The sequence below is a fragment of the Bos grunniens genome, chromosome 19 (genome assembly GCF_055505025.1).
Source record: "Bos grunniens cultivar Pamir isolate PY7600 chromosome 19, Bosgru_T2T1.0, whole genome shotgun sequence".
Classification (NCBI taxonomy): Eukaryota; Metazoa; Chordata; class Mammalia; order Artiodactyla; family Bovidae; genus Bos; species Bos grunniens.
This window is the reverse complement of record NC_141183.1, coordinates 21593295-21612537: the sequence shown is the minus strand read 5'-3', so window position 1 is coordinate 21612537 and position 19243 is coordinate 21593295. Positions and strand designations below refer to the sequence as shown.

General features: G+C 50.6%; 1 protein-coding gene across 1 annotated transcript; it reads right to left on the bottom strand.

Moving 5' to 3' along the window:
• Positions 1 to 9912: 9912 nt before the first annotated feature.
• On the bottom strand, positions 9913 to 12840 carry LOC147351613 (keratin, type I cytoskeletal 14-like). The gene is given in 7 exon segments (XM_086355361.1): positions 9913 to 10122; positions 10261 to 10611; positions 10927 to 11052; positions 11142 to 11303; positions 11406 to 11562; positions 11669 to 11751; positions 12222 to 12840. Coding segments are annotated over 6 exon segments (1248 nt in total). The 5' UTR covers positions 12717 to 12840; the 3' UTR covers positions 9913 to 10122; positions 10261 to 10386.
• Between the last annotated feature and the right edge of the window lie 6403 nt (positions 12841 to 19243).

Below are 19243 nucleotides of genomic sequence, written 5' to 3'. Positions count from 1 at the left end.
GCACAGTTCTCTAACTGGTTGATGGTGAAGTAACAGAGTGGTGTCACTGGGGTTAAAATTATCAATCCTTAGGCTCCAGTAGGGCTTCCCTGGTGGCTCAGATGATAAAGAATCTGCCTGCAATGCAGGACCCCCAGATTCGATCCCTGGATTGGGAAGATCCCTTGGAGAAGGGTATGGCTGCTCACTCCAGTATTCTGGCCTGAAGAATCCCGTGGACAGAGGAGTGTAGCAGGTTGCAGTCCATGGAATCACAAAGAGTCAGATAAGACTGAGCGACTAACACTAGGCTCCAGGAGGTGCTCCTGATCATCAAGTAGTTAATTTCTTCCATTTGGTGGGGGTTTTCATATCTATAAGACAACACAGGAAATGTGCATCTGCTATCTATCTACTACTACTTCAGAGAGGAGCTAAAGGGGATATTAGTGAAGGACAGGGAAGCCTGGTGTGCTGCAGTCCATGGGGTCACAAAGAATCAGATATGACTTGAACAAGAACAAAAAGAGGATGTGGGGGAGGGGATCTGTCCCAGGAAGGCCCCATGAGGTCCTGCTTGGTCACGTCACTGTCTCCTTTACTGCACACTACCAGTGTCTGCCGGTTGGTTTTCCATTTTCAGTCACTGTAAATAATGCAGCAGTAAATAGCTTGCACATATGTCCTTTTATACTTTTATTTCTATTAACTTATTTATTTAATAATGAAGACCCTAAAATATTTGAAAATCATCTTTGCCGTGTATTCACATATAAGGGCTTCCCTCGTAGCTCAGTTGGTAAACAGTCTGCCTGCAATGCAGGAGACCTGGGTTCGATTCATGGATCGGGAAGATCCCCTAGAGAAGGAAATGGCAACCTACACCAGTATTCTTGCCTGGAGAATCCCATGGACAGAGGAACCTGGCAGGCTACAGTTTATGGGGTCACAAGAATCAGACACAACCAAGTGACTAAGTGCAAACACACACACATACATAAGGAGGCCAGAAAGGCACCCAGGAGAATAAAAACCCTGGGAACAGAACAATGGACAAATGTTTCATTTTTTATATTTCCATTTATGTTGTCACATTATTCATAGGGCAGATAAAAACTGTGTTACTGAACACAAGTTCACTTGCCCTACACAAAGTGAAGACAAAACAAACCGAAACACTGAGTTTTGGAGCAGAAAAAGGTTCGTTGCAGGGTCACACAAGGCTAATGGGTGGCTCATGCCCAAAAGGAACCCAAACTCTGATGGGTCTCAGCAAAGCATTTTTAAAGAAAAACTCAGGAAATATGCATGAGATACTATTATGTGGATACTTCAGAGAGAAGCTACAGCAGAGGAGATGAAGGGGGAGTCTCTCCCAAGAAGGCCCTATTAGGGTTTGCCCAGTTACAATTGGAAGGAAATGAACATATCTGATTTATGTGTGAAAATCCTATAATTGTAGGAAAGAAAGGGACCTTTGGGCCCCAGCAACAAGATAACAGGGAACCAAGTCAGAAACGGACTCTCCTTCTAAATAGCTCTTTATTCTTTAACACACCTTGATCTGCTCAAAGCCTTTCCGGAGTCCTGGACAGTTGGGGAAATGGGGACAGAGTTGTATCTGCCCTTACAGTGACCACACAGCTCATCACCAGAAGGGACAGCACATCAGAGAGAGACCAGATAAAAAGCTGCACTTGCTTGGTGCCTCAGCTCTCACAGACCTAACTCCACCTCTCCATGACTCAAAAAGATACTTGCTCTCTCTTCCATGACAGCCTCAGACCAACGTGATGAAAGGCATGTGGAGTCTGGAAAAGCCGGTCCCCAAGAATTTTGCTTTTGAGAAGGTTCCATGGAGACCAGAGAGGGCAGAGGCTTGTACACTAAACCCCCAGCTCAACTCCACAAATCTTGAGTGTCCCTTACATGCTAGGTGCGATCTAAGTTTCTAGGGGATGGGCAAAACCAAAAGCTTCATTTGTGTTTATGTTTCAGGAAGCTGCCAGAAGATCTTAAATAGCAAGCTACGCAATGGGAAGGCAAACAGAAGAAATCACTTATCTCAGATATCAGGAGTGACGCAGAGCTTTTAAGAGCTCTCAGAAACAATGGGCCCAAAGAAAGCAAACCCTTATGAGCTTACCACTAAGCCATTGACATCAGCAGATCCACTTTATGGGCTATCATTAATTCTCACACCAGTCATTGTTTTTAGCACTTTATACAATTATCTAAAACAATATTTCACCAACTTTGACTCTAACTCAAGCATTAATAATCTGAGGGTGTGAGGAAAAATATCATATGACATCTGTTACATGCGAAATCTCAAAAGAAATGATACAAATGAACTAATTTGCAAAATAGAAACAGATTCACAGACTTACAGAAGGAATTTACGGTTGCCAAAGGGGAAGGATGGGGGGAAGGGATAGTTATGGAGTTTGGAATGGACAGGTAAATACTGCTATATTTAAAATGGATAATCAACAAGGACTTACTGTATAGCATAAGGACTCTGTTCAATGTTATATGGCAGCCTAGATGGGAGGGGAGTTCGGGGGAGAAGGGATACATGTATGTGTGTGGCTGAGTCTCTTTGTTGTTAACCTGAAACTATCACAACATTGTTAATAGGCTATATGGAGGCTATACTCCAATATAAAATAAGTTTTAATAAAAGATAAAAAAAAGAATCTGAGGGTGTGTTCAGAATAGACAGGTTCCAAGGAGCATTCAAGAGCGCTCAACCTCCTCACCTCGGGTGCCAGGATCTTAGGAAGCGGGAAGACCAGGCAAGAGCAAAATGCAGTCAGATTTGACATAGAGAGGGCTTCCCTATTAGCTCAGTTGGTGAAGAATCCACCTGCAATCAGGAGACCCCAGGTTGATTCCTGGGTCGGGAAGATCCGTTGGAGAAGAGATAGACTACCCACTCCAGTATTCTTGGGCTTCCCTCATGGCTCAGCTGGTAAAGAATCCGTCTGTGATGCAGGAGACCTGGGCTCAATCCCTGGGTTGGGAGGATCCCCTGGAGAAGGGAAAGGCTATCCACACCGGTATTCTGGCCTGCAGAATTCCATGGACTGCTTAGTCCATGGGGTCGCAGAGAGCTGAACACGACTGAGCAGTTCTCACTTTATTCCACTTCACTTGACGTAGAGAACAGACTGCTGGTTGCAAAGCAGGAGGAGAGGAGGGGGAGAGAAGGATCGGGAGTTTGGGGTTAGCAGATGTAAACTGGTATATATAAGATGGATAAACAACAAGGACCTACTGTATAGCACAAGGAACTATATTCAATGTCCTATGATAAACCATAATGGAAAATAATATGAAAAAGAATATATGGCGTAAGGAGCAGTGTGTTATTCACTCACTCATGTCTGACTCTTTGCAGCGGTAGCCAGCCAGATTCCTCTGTTCAGGGAATTCTCCAGGCAAGAATACTGAAGTAGGTGGTCATTCCCTTCTCCAGGGGATCTTCTCTTCCACATTTCAGGCAGATTTTTTTACCATCTGAACCACCATGGAAGCCCCATATATGTATGTAACTGAGTCACTTTGCTGTACAGCAGAAATTATCACATTGTAAATCAACTATTGGCACCCCACTCCAGTACTCTTGCCTGGAAAATCCCACCGACAGGGGAGCCTGGTAGGCTGCAGACCATGGGGTCTCGAAGAGTCGGACACGACTGAGCAACTTCACTTTCACTTTTCCCTTTCATGCATTGGAGAAGGAAATGGCAACCCACTCCAGTGTTCTTGCCTGGAGAATCCCAGGGACGGGGGAGCCTGGTGGGCCACCGTCTATGGGGTCGCACAGAGTCGGACACGACTGAAGCGACTTAGCAGCAGCAGCAGCAGCAGATCAACTATACCGCAACAAAATTTTATAAAATAAAAAATGCAGTCCAATTTGGGACTTGACTCTTAGCTTGAGAAATCCAGGCATTTCCAGGTGGAAAAGCTGCTTCCTTTATTGAAGGGGAAATTCACATTTCTGCTTTGATAATGTCTTTCTGTAAAAGGGGCTCATGATGAATATAACAAAACAGAAATAGACTCACAGATATATATAGTGGTTACAGGGCAGGGGAGAGAGCGAAGGGAGAAAGGGCAAGAGAGGGGTAGGGGATTAAGAGTTACAAACTAGAACTTCCCTGGGGTGATCCAGTGGTAAAGAATCTGATTACCAATGCAGAGGACACGAGTTCAATCCCTGGTCTGGGGACATCTCACATGCCTCAGGGCAGTTAAGCCAGTGCCCCACACCTACTGAGCCCACGCTCTACAGTAAGAGAAGCCACTGCAATGAGAAGCGCGGGCACTGCGACTAGAGAGTAGCCCCCACTCCCTGCAGCTAGAGAAAGCCTGCAGGCAGCAGCAAGCTGAAAATAAAAGAAATAAATACATGAAAATGCATTAAAGAGATACAAACTACTATGTATAAAATAAATAGGCTACAGGGACATATTGCACAGCACAGGGAATATAGCCAATATTTTATAACTCTAAATGGAGTGTATCTATAAAAATATTTAATCACCATGTTGTACACCTAAAACTAATATAATGTTGAAAATCCATTGTACCTCAAAAAAATAAAAATATAAATTAAAACAGGGGCTCACGTTTTGTTTACACTGGACACAGCAATGAACAGGAGACACATGCCTCCTGCTCTTAGGCAGTTTTACTAACTAGCTAGGAGATCCTAAGAAAGTTTCCCCCCTGCACCTTGGTTAGTTGACATCTCAGTTTTCCGTCTGTCAAATGGGGGACTTTCTCAGGGAGCCTCCCGAGGGTCCACAGACAGGTGGTATTCATTCTGAAGACACCAACACAAACAGCTTTGTTAAAATTGCTCCCCACACCCAGGTAGAGGGTGTTCTGCACGCTCTGTTCTGACATCTCATTACTGAACAACTCGTGACCATGTGCTCCAGCTCCGTTTTTAACAACCCAGGCCAGGACTACATCTCTGGGTCAGAGTCCTTCCATAACAACAGTTTTAAAAGTGACAGACCCTTAAAATATCCACTACCTTCTCACCTAGTAATTATACTTCTGGGAATCTAGCCTAAAGAAATACTGCAAAAACAGATAGGAAAGCAAAGATTTATGCAGAAAGATGTTCATTGCTGCATTATATTAAATGCCAACCAGAAAGAAAAGTGGAAACACAAGCTGCAGGGCAACTAAGCCCGTGTGCCACAACTTCTGAGCCTGAGCTCCAGAGCTGGTGAGCCACATGAAGCCCAGGAGCCTGGAGTCTGTGCTCCGCAACAAAAGAGCCACTGCAGTGAGCAGCCTCCACTCACAACTAAAGAAGGCCTGGGCACAGCAGTGAAGACCCAGCACAGCCAAAATGAAAATAAATTAACTCTAAAAGAAGATTTTGAAGAGTAAACAAGTCAAAAAAAAAAATGGAGACAGCATTAAAATGTATTTGGTATGATTGTAGTCTTGTGTGTGTGTGTATATACCTCCCAGAGGTATGGGGGTCACAAAGAGTCAGACACGACGGAGTGACTAACACTCCCACTTTTTTCACTTTCATAGTTTTGGCAATGAATTAGTCACAGGTACAAAGAAAACTTAAGCAAACTGAAAAAAGATACTTATTCTGAGGAAATTTAATATGGTATAAAACATGATTTGACTGTCAGGAAGATCTCCTGGAGAAAGCAATGGCAACCCACTCCAGTACTCTTGCCTGGAAAATCCCATGGATGGAGGAACCTGGTAGGCTACAGTCCATGGGGTCACAAAGAGTCGGACACGACTGAGCAGCTTCACTTCACAAAGTAAGCATTAAACATTTATCTAGTTAAAATTTATTGAGAGGGTAGAAAAGTGTGGAGAGGAAAAATGCTGTATAGAAAGCTGAGTCCCCTTCCTTTATAGCAGCAATTAAAAACTAAACTTGAGGGACTTCCCTGGTCCAGTGGTTAAGACTCTATACTCCCAATGGAGGGGGCCTGGGTTTGGGAACTGGTTCCTGGTTAAGGAACTATATCCTACATGCTGCAAATATGTGTTTGCATGCTGCAACTAAAGATCCTGAATGCCACAACAATGACTGAAGATCCTGCATGCTGCAACTAAGACCCGGCACAGCCAAATAAACATTAAAAAAAAAAAAAAACTAAATTTGAGAAACGGCCATACCACCCAAAGCAATCTACAGATTTAATAGGATCCCTATCAAATTACTTGTGACATTTTCCACAGAATTAGAACAAATAATCAGATTTCAGTGTCAATAAATAAAGTTTTATTGGAACACACACACACACAAAAAGAACAAATAATTCTAAAATTTATATGGAAGTAACAAAGACCTGGAAAGAGTCAAACATGACTGAGTGACTGAACAAGAAAGATCCAGAATTTCCAAAGCAATCCTGAGGAAAAAGAATAAAACTGGAGGCATAGCCCTCCCAAATCTCAGACAATGTTACAAAGCTTATGGTAATTGCACCGGGACAACCCTGAGGGATGGGATGGGGAGAGAGGTGGGAGGGGGTTCAGGATGGGGGACACATGTACACCCATAGCTGATTCATGTCAGTGTATGACAAAAACCATAACAATGTTATAAAGTAATTAGCCTTCAAGTAAAATAAATAAATTTATTTATTTTTAAAAATAGTGTGGTATTGGCACAAAAACAGACATATGGATCCATGGAACAGAATAGAGAGCCCAGTAATAAACCCACACACCTACCATCAATTAATCTTCGACAAAAGAGGAAACAATATACAATGGAGAAAAGACAGTCTCTTCAGCAAGTGGTGTTAGGAAAGCTGGACAACCATGTGTAAATCAATGAAGTTAGAAAACTCCCTCATATCACACACAAAAATAAACTCAAAAGGCTTTATTGACTTAAATATAAGACAAAACATTATAAAATCCCTAGAACAGAAAACAAACAAAAACATTCTCTGACATATATGATAGTAATGTTTTCTTAGGCAATAGAAATAAAAACAAAAATAAACAAATGGCACCCAATCAAACTTGTAAGCTTTGCATGGCAAAGAAAACCACAAACAAAATTAAAAAGCAACCTATGGAATGAGAAAAAACATTTACAAATGATGTGACTAACAAGGGCTTAATTTCTAAAATATATAAACAGCTCATACAACCCAATATCAAAAAAACAAACAAACCAATCAAAAAATGGGCAGAAGACCTACATGTATAATTTTCTAAAGAAGACATACAGATGGCCAACAGACATAGAAGTAGATGCTCAACATTACTAATTCTTAGAGGAATGCAAATCAAAACTACAATGAGATATCACCTCACACCAGTCAGAATGTCCATCATTTAAAAATCTACAAATAATTTTCATTTCGATGTTTGGCAAAACTAATACAATATTGTAAAATTTAAAAATAAAATAAAATTTTTAAAAAACCTACAAATAATAAATGCTGGAGAAAGTGTGGAGAAAGAGGAACCCCCCACAATGTTGGTGGGAGTGCAAATTGGTGCAACCACTATGGAAAATAGCATGGATGTTTCTTAAAAAACTAAAAATATAATTGTCACATGCTCCAGCAATCCCATTCCTGGGCATATATCCAGAGAAAACTGTAATTCAAAAAGATAGATGCACCTCTATGTTCATAGCAGCGCTATTCACAACAGCCAAGGCATGGAATCAACCTAAATGTTCATCAGCAGATTGAATGGAAGAAGATTTGGTGCATATATATGATGGAACACTACTCGGCCATAAAAAAGAATGAAATAATGCTATTTGCAGAAAGATGGATGGACATAGAGATTATCATACTAAGTGAAGTAAGTCAGATAAATAAAGACAAGTACCATATGATATCACCTATATGTGGACTCTAAAAGACGACACAAACGAACTTATTTACAAACCAGAAACAGACTCACAGACATAGGGAACAAACTTATGCTCACCAAAGGGGAGCAGGGTGGAGGAGTATGAAATTCGTAAATACAAGCCACTGCCTATAACATAGATAAACAACGAGGTCGTTCTTACAGCACAGGGAACTGTATTCAATAACCTGTACTAAGTAATAATGGAAAAGCATATGAAAAGAATATATCAATACATATGTGGGTATGTAGATATGAATCTCTTTACTGTACACCAGAAACTAACACAACATTGTAAATCAACTATCCTTCAACTTTTTAAAAAAGAAATCTAAAACAGAAAGATCAAGGAATTGTAGTATAACCTGTTATTTAGACATAAGGAGGCAAATGACAAGTTAAGAGCTAAAACTTGAAAGTGGGAGGTGGGAAAGGAGGTATGTGACACCTGGGGATGTCAGCCTGGGGACTGCTCTTTTCATAAAAAATCTAATGATGATATGCAGACATAACTGTGATTTCTTTGGTTAGTTTTGGGGGTTTTTTTGGCCACATCTCATGGCCTGTGGGATCTTAGTTCCCCAACCAGGGATTGAAGGCCCAGGCCCCAGCAGTGAAAGTACTGAGTGCTAACCACTGGGCCGCCAGGGAATTCCCATGTTTGATTTTTTTCATTAAAATTTTAAAATATGAGAGGCATTCATGGCAAGTGAGAGGATGGCACACCTCAACAGCCAGGTAGGGTGGATTCAAGGGGTAAGTATAGGGGGTGAGGGAGACACCTCGGTGGGTTGAGACAGGAGGGCCCAGTGTCCCAGGGGAGAGGGAACATCCAGAATGGTTGAACGAGAGGTCCTGATCACATCCTCATCTTTTATCTTACCCACATTCTCATTAGAATGGTCACTGGGGGGACTTCCCTGGTGGTCCAGTGGTTGGAAATCTGCCTTACAGTGTGGGGTATGTGGCTTTAATCCCTGGACAGGGAACTAAGATCTCACAAGAGAGGAGCAAGTGAGCCCATGCACAACTAAGACCCGACAAAGCCAAATAAATGAAAGTGAGAGTGTTCATCGATCAGTCGTGTCCCACTCTTTGCGACCCCATGGACTGTAACCCAACAGACTCCTCAGTCCATGGAATTCTCCAGGCAGGAATACTGGAGTGGGTAGCCATTCCCTTCTCCAGGGGATCTTCCCAACCCAGGGATCGAACTCAGGTCCCCTGCATTGCAGGCAGATCTTTACCATCTGAACCACCAGGGAAGCCCAAATAAATAAATACTTTAAAAAAAAAAAGAACAAAAGGTCATTAGGTAGAGTGGGAGAGATGAACAGCAAGAGGCCTGTCCCAGGGAGAAAGGAAGGTGGCGGTGGTTGTGGGGATGAAGAGGAGGGCATGGGTGACAGATACTTCTAGGGGACTCATTGACACTCAATTCACTAGCTGAGGGGAATGAGGAAGAGAAGAAAGTTAATAGGAATGATGAGGGGAAGCAGATTGGAAGAAGAAAAATCCAGTCCTAACCTTGGACACCACCCCCAAGACAGAAGTCTCATCCTCTACCATCCAATACCAAAATCCTGGTGCTCAAAGGTGAGGAGCCAAGGGGTAGAGTTAGGAGCTCATACGTGGGAGTCTTTGGGTTAAAATACCTAAAAAGATAGAGCTGTATAAAAGAAAGACGGTCTTGGCAGTCCAACAGACCTGAGCCACAGTCATGCCACTTAGTGTCTGTGTGACTTTACTCTCCAAGATGGGCCTGACTACACCCAGCTCACCCAGTTGCTGGGAGACAGTGGGAGGAAAGGGCTGCTGTAAAACCCTCACTCAGCACCCAGCAACATAAGCAAGCCAGCTCCCAGCCTGCATCCCAACTCCCACTCCTACCCCACAACAGCCTGGAGGTCGTCTAGGAACACCATGCAAGCTCTTTCACTTGGCTCTTTCCTTCCTCCCTCAGGCTGTGCGGTCCCAGAAGATTCCTCGGAGGCACCTCCAACCCCATATCATCACTTCAAGAATGGAGACCACACAGAATTGTTGCATTAACCAGAAATTCAGCTTTATTAGCCCACCACCAGCAAAGAGGGAGGGAAGGCAGCTGGGAGCCGCATAGGGGGAGCAGGAGCCAGCCCGGGCCTTCGGGCGGTGAGCCTGGCGGGTGGGCAGGCGGGAGGGCAGGCGGGAGGCTCCAGGAGAAGCCGCTGAGGGCTTGGAGCTCTGGGCCGGGCAGAAGCCGGATGAGCCCTCCTCCTTGAGGATGGACCGGGTCAGCCGACCAGAGGAGGACGGGAAGGAGGAGGTGAAGAGTGTGGGAGAGAGGAGAGGAAGTGAGAAGGGCACTGGGAGGGCCGAGGGCTCAAGGGTGGCCGGGACCCTCAGGAGCCTTACCTTCTCAGGAAGCAGTTTTGGCCAGACTGTTTCTGGGAGGAGAGGCTGTGCGGGAGAAAAGGCAGAGCAGTCAGGTGTGCTGGGAGCAGCAGGGGCGGGGCTGAAGTGCCCAGGGGGTCCGGGCACTCACTGGGCGTCCTCGCCCTCCAGCAGGCGGCGGTAGGTGGCGATCTCCTGCTCCAGCCGGGTCTTCACGTCCAGCAGGATCTTGTACTCCTGGTTCTGCTGCTCCATCTCGCAGCGCAGCTGGGCCAGCTGCTCCTCCAAGCTGCAGATCTGCTCCTGGATCTGGGCCAGCTGCAGGCAGTAGCGGTTTTTGGTCTCCTCCAGGCTTTTCTCCAGGAATGCTTTCTGTGAATGGGAGGGAGAGAGAGAGTCAACAGAGGTGATCATTGTTGACCCCCTAAGTCTCTGGGCACGTGTCCTGAGAGGTGCATGGATTTTGACTTCAGCTGGGCTGCTGATGAGCCAGACAATGTGGAGAAAAGTTATTCCAGGGTTGGTTCTGGGCTTTAATTTCTCTGTCTATATAACGGGTGCAGTGATCCCTCCAACCCACTCCTGGGAAAAGAGGAGGAACCATGCGGTGGTAGGGTTCCATTACAGGGGGTGGTGCCATTGCTGGCGATTTGGAGACTGGGGCTGTGCCCTCCTGGTCCTTCTCACCATGCAGAGCTGGGACTGCAGCTCAACCTCCAGCCCCTGGAGCACCCGCCAGAGCTCATTCAGCTCACTGCGGCTGTTCTGCATCAGTTCGCTGTTAAAGGCCGCTTCTTTGTTCAGCTCCTCAGACTGAGACAGGAAAGAACAGAAGGTGTAGAGTGCTCCAGAGGCCCCCTGGCTGGGAAGTCTGGCAGGAGGGCTGAGGACCCACATCCCACCTTGCTCAGGAACCAGGCCTCAGCGTCCCTGGGGTTCCTGTCTGCTATCTGCTCATACTGGTCACACATCTCATTCAGGATGCGGCTCAGGTCCACACTGGGGGCGGTGTCCATCTCCACGTTGACGTCCCCACCAGTCTGATTCCGCAAGGCAAGCATCTCCTAGGAAGGGATGTGAGGAGGTGCTCAGCTAACCCCTTCCCTGGCCCCAGGTGCATTTGCAACCCCATTGGACCTGCCTCCCTGCACCAGCAGCAACCTTACCTCCTCGTGGTTCTTCTTCAGGTAGGCCAGCTCCTCCTTCAGGCCTTCGATCTGCATCTCCAGGTCAGTCCTGGCCAGGGTCAGCTCGTCCAGTACCCCGTGCAGGCCATTGATGTCAGCCTCCACACTCTGGCTCAGGGTCAGCTCATGCTCATACCTGGCAAGACAAAGGTCAAGGCCTCAAGGTCCATCATGAGGCTTCTGAGGCTCAAGACGTGCTCATCCTCCTGGCTGGACAACCCCACTGCTCGCCCTCTGCTCACTTGGTCCTGAAGTCATCAACCGCCAGCCTGGCATTGTCAATCTACAGAAGGGGCTGTACATTCTCTATGGTGGCCTCGATAATCTGCAGAGGGGATGAAGGACAGGTCTGGTTAGCCAAGGCCCTGCTTCTCAGAAGTGAACAGCAAAGATGAGAGAAAGAAGCCTCCCCAGTCTTGAGAGCTGTCTAGCTGGTAGGTCAGGCTTTACACCCCCAGTCAGCCTCAGGTGCCTTCTCCACCGAGCTCAGTGTGTGGGGGTGATACAACCACATATCCCCCACCACATCCTGGGCCCAAGCCTGAGAGAAGCTGAATCCAAAGAAATGCTTGCATGAAGTAAGAGACTCAGGGTGCCAGCCCAGCTCAGACACCCTGATGTTGAAAAAGGACCCTCTGCCACCAAGTCTAAGTGGCCTGTGGTCACTCCTCAAAAGCAGGCTTCAGTCTCCCTCTTTGTAAAATGGAGACACTAGCAAGTGTTTTTCTAAGGGCCACTGCAGCCATGATCTCTATCAACACTCCACCACCAGAGCCACCCACCTGGCCAACCCACCTTGTTCCTCAGATCCTCAATGGTCTTGAAACAGGGGCTATAGTCGCGGGCAGGCCTGGGCCCCTGACTCTGGTACCAGTCATGGATCTTCGTCTCCAGCTCCCTGTTGGCCTCCTCCAGGGCGTGCACCTTGTCCAGGTAGGAGGCCAGACGGTCATTCAGGCTCTGCATGGTGATCTTCTCATTGCCAGGGAGGAGGCTACCATCGCCACCACTGTACCCTACACCAAGGCCACCCCCATATCTTCCAACCAAGCTGCCACACAGAGCCCCTCCAAGGCTGCTGCTGAGGCCACCACCATAGCCGCCCCCCAGCCTGCAGACAGCCCCGGAGGAGTAGCGAGGGGAGCAGGATACGGACAGGCGCCCATAGGCGCTAGAGGCCCGGCAGGAGCTTCTGGATAGGACAGAGGACACGCAGCTGGAGCCACCACCGATGCAGCTAGAGCCCTTCACGGAGCTGGAGGAGGTAAACTGGTGGCTGCAGGTGGTCATGGTGAGAAGCGAGAAGAGCAAGGTGCTCAGGGAGGCCAAGAGGATGCTGAGGCGGCCTCGAACACAGGAACATTTACATGCATGTGAGGAAGGCGGGGCTCCCCTCCGGATTTCATCACGCCGGGTCCCATCCAACGCCCTCTCTGAATTATTCAGCCCAGGGTCGATGCACTTCACTCTGTTCTGCGCTGAGCTCCCACCCAGCTTTTGTTTTTTTTTTTTTTTTTTTTTTTGGGGGGGGTAGGTGTGGAGCCAAGAGAAAACACACCAACTCGAGTTGGTGGTGACTCAGGCTAGGCGACAAGGATCTGGCTCCCGTCCTTAGAGCCTGAGGGGCCAGCAGTGCCCTGGCACAGGCGACTCTGGGGTGACTGCATCCCCGGGTAGTGAGTCAGGCCATGGAAGGACTCCCTGCCCCGTGGTGACAGCCTTGGATGAACGGCCTCAGTGATGCTGTCCAGGGGCTGTCTCAGGAGACAGCTGTGGGATCCTGGCTGTGGACAGGAGAGCTGGGTTCATGGCCCTGCTCTGCTGTGCTCGCTGTGTGAGCTTCTTCCTTCTATGAGCCTCAGTAAAGTGATAAGGCTGGACTGGGCAATCTCAGTTCTAGTTCTGAAAATTCTATGACTCTTTCCCTTACTGGATTCAACTTCAGTTTCGGGGGTTGCTTTTGAGTCCCCAGGACCTCCTGGAAGTGGTATGTACCATGAAACCAGTACATGGCAGCTTGAATCCCTGCCCTGACAAGCTACATGGCATAGGCAATCCTTTGGTCTATGAGCCTCTGGGCCTCAGTTTGCTCATCTGTGAAAGGAGAGGACATACCACTAGCCACAAAGGAACATGCATGAAAGACCCCGCTGGCCCCTCCCTAGTGGCCACCCTTGCCCCCCTCCAGTCTCCCCTTCCTTCCTTTCAAGCCCAGCTACCCCTCACCTGCCCCTTCTCACCTACCTCTGTGCTCCGGCACCTCCCTCCCTCCCCCTGGCCCTCCCCTCTGCCCCCTTGCACTCCCACCCTTTGAGCAGCACCCTCCACCAATGCCTTGCTTCACCTAATCGTGGGTACCCACCAAAAACTGCAGTGGGAAGGAGTTCCCACTCTGCTGCTGGTCCCACCTGTGACCCCAATCCCCCACCACAGGCTTCCAAGCCCCGACACTACATCCAAGGCTCAGATTCCAACAGTTTTCTCCAGACTGCCCAGATTCTAGGTTTAACTTGGCAATTCCATTCGCTCAGTCAAAGGAGACAGGGAAGGTGGGTCTCTGGTCACCTGCCACATTGACCAGGGCTCGGTATCATATGGAGGTATCGTATGTATCGTATGCCACACAGTCCTGTGAGGAGCCCTATTCCTGCCACCAGTTCACAGATGATGGACCTGGAAGGGGAAGTGGACTTCTCAAGACCCCGTCAGTGGGGAGCTAAAGCTCAAAACCCTGTCTGTCTGCTCGCCCAGCCCAAACCCTTTCCACCATTCTAAACCACTCTCTCTATACCCCTCCAATAAACACCATTGTCTTGAGTCAACTCTGTGAAGTGAGGAGGAGAGGGGGAGAGCCAGATAAATGGTGATTTGCCCAAAGTCACTGAGCTGCAGAGCCAGGATGAGACCCTGGTGTTTGGAATGTCTCCACATTCCCACAAATGCCCTGCGAGTGGGGACCAGGTGTGTCCACTATCATCTGCCTTCCCAAGGTGCCTTGAATGAGCTCTGCCCGGTGGGCATGACCTTGGCCCGGGGGCTAAAGGCAAGACTGGGAGTCTGGACTCCAACACAGAGGCCTCCCTGGGGTGCCCTGGGGGGTGGCCACTGTCCTTGCTCTGAAGTGCCTCTGTGGAGGTGAGAAGAGGCAAAGAGGGCTTGTCTCAGCCTGAGCCCTGCTGGGCGATACCACCATGAACCTTGGGGCAGGAAAGTCTGTCTCAGCATAATCAGGGCTTTGCTTCTGCCACATCACTCCCCTCACCTGTAGGCACAGGGCCCAGAGAGATGAGCAGAGCTGGTACCCAGCACACGTCTTCAGGGCCAGGCCTGGGAGAGGGAACTTACTGTTCCTTTCCCCCAACCCCCAAAATGGGCAAAAGGGACTTTGGAATCTTGGACAGATATCCCACCATCACAGGCATCAGCATGGGCCTGGAGTTCAGGTCCAATCAGACTCATCACCTTCAGAACTGGAAACAGCATTCGAGGTCACCAAAGACCACCAAGCGCCAACCAGAAAGAGCAGAGAAGCAGAGACTAGACCCAGGTTCGGCACCCTGACTCAGGCCCACACTGACTCTCCCAGTGGTCTCTTCTTCTCTGCACCGCCCCCCAACCTGCCCTGCATGACCTCCACCTCCCTTCGCACCAGATCACTGCCCCTCCCCTCCACCCCAGCATCCCTCACCTCCCACCCCCATCCTGGATGAGTCGGAGGTGAGATTACACACCAGGTCCTGCCCTGGAGATTGGGGATCTGTGTGGGCTGAGAAGCTTCAGGAAGCTGCCAACCAACCCATCAGACCACTTCAGTCAACACCTCAGACTGAGCACCCACCACACATTTGGGGTGCGGAGGGGAGGAGAGTGATGTCGTCATGGTCTCTGAACTGGGAACTTATCATTTGACCCTGGAGAGAAAAATTAAGGTCAGGAATACAGCCTGGTACAGCATGAAACGTGGGACACTGGGCCTGTAGCATGCAGCTGGCATTTTCTTGGTGCCAGTGAGCCATACCGGCCCCAAGGTTGGCAAGAGCCAGAATTGACAGGCCTGGTCAGCGCAGAGCACAGACTCCCATCCCTTCCTCCACCCAGGTCTCTTTCCTCTCTCCTCGGTCCAGCCTCATCCCAGGTAGCAAGACACACCTGACTTGGCCAGGGAATATCATTGGCAATGCCATGCTTCGCAGGTGGTGTTAGTGATAAAGAACCCGCCTGCCAATGCAGAAGACATAAGAGACGCAGGTTCAGTCGCTGGGTCGGGAAGATTCCCCAGGAGGAGGGCATGACAACCCACTCCAATATCCGTGCCTGGAGAATCCCATGGACAGAGGAACCAGGCGAGCTACAGCCCAATGGGTCACAAAGAGTCAGAAATGGACTGAAGCAACTTAGCACACAATGCCACAACTCAACTTGCAGGGATTCCCAAATCTGACTGATCACGAGAGTCCCCATACAGATTCCCGGGCCCTGCTCTGACCCACTTCAGCACTGGGCTGGATAAACCTGATGGTGAGGACGTTTTTACAAGATCCCAGGGGATTCCAGTGACCAGCCAGGCTGGGGAGCAAGAGGCGGCTGGGGGAGTGAGGGATGAGATTCCGGGCACGGGGGACGGGGGGAGAGGAAGAGAGCTCCCAGCCCCTGCTGGCAGCCAGAGCCACAGGCTTCAGGTCAGAATGAAGAAAGAGAGGAGCCCAAACAAGCCAGGAGCCCAAACAAGAGCAGGCTGGAGCTGGGCAAGCAGGGGCCAGATACTGGGCAAGTCACTCCTGCCCTCTGAGCCTCAGTTTCCTTCTCTGGGAAATGGGAATAGCAGCACTACTTCCCAGGCACATAGGGATGAAATAAATAAAGAAGCTTGCACAGAGTGGTGGCTATCACTGCATTTATCCACAGGTATTTATAAAACACATACTATGTGCCACACACTGTGTGGACACTCAGATGCAAAGAACAAGACAGAGAGGCTCTCAAAGCAGGACGTCTGGAGAAGCTAGAGGCAATGCTAACACCGAGTGTTCAGGCCACGATGGGGTGCAGGGGGCCTGCAGGGAGGGGGCAAGCTCTCTGGGAGGGAACAAATAGCCTGGATGCAGGCTCTGGCCCCATGACTGGTCCCAGGATCTGGGTGAGTCTGTGAGCAACTGATTTGCCTTTTGTGGTCATCCCCCCATGTTTCACGGCCCCCTTCCCCGGGGGCAGTTCTCACAGCCCCTCAGGATGGCTGCACAACCAAGAGGCCCTCAGGGGAGCCTGTGGCTGGATCAGGCTGGGTGACTGCCTGCGCTCTGCCAAGAGGCAGAACTGTCCTGGCTCTGTCCCTCTGTTCCCCTCAGCCCCCGACAGCCTGGGTGGTGCAGAAGACAGCAGTTCCCAAGGGTTGAGGGAGGTGTCAGGCCTGCCGCTGTGCCCGGCTCACCACCCACCTCCCTCCAGGTCGCTCAGGGTCCTCCCAGGCCAGGGCCTGGGTCTCTTCCTTCCCGCGTGCCCAGTGCAGACCCGGGCACAGAGCAACACAGTGCTGCGGACCGCGTGATTGCCGTGTCATTTCTCAGCAGAAGTGCTGCCAGGTCACCCTTCCAGGTGTGGGTGTGTGAGGGCAGAGACACAGGGACTGGCTACCACCGGCCCTGCCCCATCCTGGGAATCCCGTGCATGTGGCCCTCATAGGAAAGTGGGTGAGGCGGCACCAAGGGTAGGTACAGCTGGGCTCAGTGAAACATTCCGTGCAGCAGTGGGCAGGAGTGTGGGTGTGGACGGACTGTGAGTCCCTCAGGAGAAGCCCGCAGCTGTGTCCCCCGATCCCACTGCCTGCACACGCCCCAGCAGCCTAGGTCAGCTTGGCGTGCCTGGACAAAATCATACAGTGTGCCCAGGACCATGGGCCCTCACCCCCAGTCACTCCTCCCTGCTGCCCCCTCCTGCCCAGGCCTGGGCTGAGCATTCCTGGAAAGGGCTGGGCACTTCCTCTCTGGGCCCAGCACTCTGTCCCAAGGACCCCCAACCCCAGCACTGCAGCCACTGCCCTCCTGGGGCAGCCGGGAACATCTGGCCACTCCCCCACTGTGGCCTCCCGACCACCCGTTCACCCATTCAGTATATGGGCAGGGGCTTCTTCCCCCGCAGAAGGGTGAAGTCGGGGGCTGCCTCTGGCCAGCCCCACACTCTGACCCGCCCCACACTCTGACCCCTCCTCACTTGGCCCATCAGTAAGAGTGGACCTCCAGAGTCTGCGGGGAGACAGGGGCCCCGCCCAAGAGCCTGGCGTTGGGTAGTGGGTGGGGCTCTGGCCGCCCTTCCCAGCACAGCCCCGCCCCTCCTGCGCCAGCTCCACCCCTGACACACCAGGCTGCGGACAGGGGCTGAGTCACTGCTCCTCGGAACCTCAGTGTCCCCATCCGCACAATGGGGCGCCCCTTCGCGCTTCCTGAGACTGTTGTTCAGGTAAATGAGATCACCCCTCGATGAGCCTTCCGCGGCCCAGGGCTGGTTCTTCTGGTTGCGGCCGGATGTATGGTTGGGGGCCAGGTGGGTTCAGCGCCTCCTCCCTCCCGCCCTCCATCCCTACCGGGACTGCTGCCCAGGCAACGGACAGACGCCAGCCCACACTCCGAGCCTGCTGGAGTCCTGCGGTTGCTTCTGCAGACGCGTGCCCTGGACACCAGCCCGTGGAAGGGAACTCACTGTCCTCCGGGGTCAGGACCAGAAGGGCCGCAGGCCGGGGGCTCATCTAGCCCCTCCTTCACTGCTACTTCTGAGATCCAGAGAGTGCCTGGGATCTGCTCCAAGTCCTCACACCCCGCTGCCCACTTCATAGATAGCTCCCGTGCCACTGCCCCTCCTGCTCCTCCCGCCCCCTCTCCCTCTGGTCCCAAACCCCCACTGCTGGGGGCTCTGGCTGCTCCTGCCCGCTCCCTGCCTCTGGGCCGGCCCTCAGTCTCCAGGCATCTGGGAGAGCAGGTGTTAGAGGGGTCTGTGTGACTCTGCAGCAGCAAAGAGTCCAGGCCTGTCTGTGAACTAGGAGGGGGGCATTCCTCCTCTCATTAATCCCTCCACCCACCCCGACTTCTTAAGAAAACCGGGAAATCAGACCCACCCAGCCCAGTGGTTTTCAGATTTACTCAAAGGAAGACTTCCGGGGCTCCTCCCCTGCTGGCTGAGCCAGAAGAGCTGGGCTGGAGGGTGTTAGAGCGAATAGGCAGGACGGCCCCTCCCTCTTCCCCAGGAGGCAGCTTCCCCTGACCTCCAAGCTGCTGGAACCAGGAGGGGACAAAGGGCCAGGGAAGGCGGTGCTGCTCCCAGGGTACCACCTCCCCTGAACGCCCCATCCTCAGCTGACCATTTGAGGAGACGTTCCTGGAAGAGGCCCCGCCCTCTCTCCCACACCTGCCTTTTCTGGAAGCGCAGGTCTCAGATTCCTGGAGTTGAGGCAATGGAAGCATCCGGTTCCACCCACCCACCTTCAGTCCTGGTGCGTCTCTCAGGAGGATCCTGATTCCTGTCCTGGCCTGCCTCTCTTCCCCAACTGCCCCCGCCCCCCGACCTTGTCCCCAACAACTGGCTGGACGTGTTATCCCTTGGGCCTCTGGCTCCTGAGATCTTCTTGTCCATTTAGGGATGAGAAAATGAGGCTCCATGAGGGGAAGGCACTGCCCAAGGTCATGGGCCCACTTATGGGGCAAGAAGAGGACACCTAAGATGTCCTCCTGACACGCTGACCTCACTCTGGGTCTGGCGCTGCCTGGACCACCCTCCCTGGGGTCACTGCCTGGACCACCCTCCCTGGGATCATCAGCACTTGGGAGGCA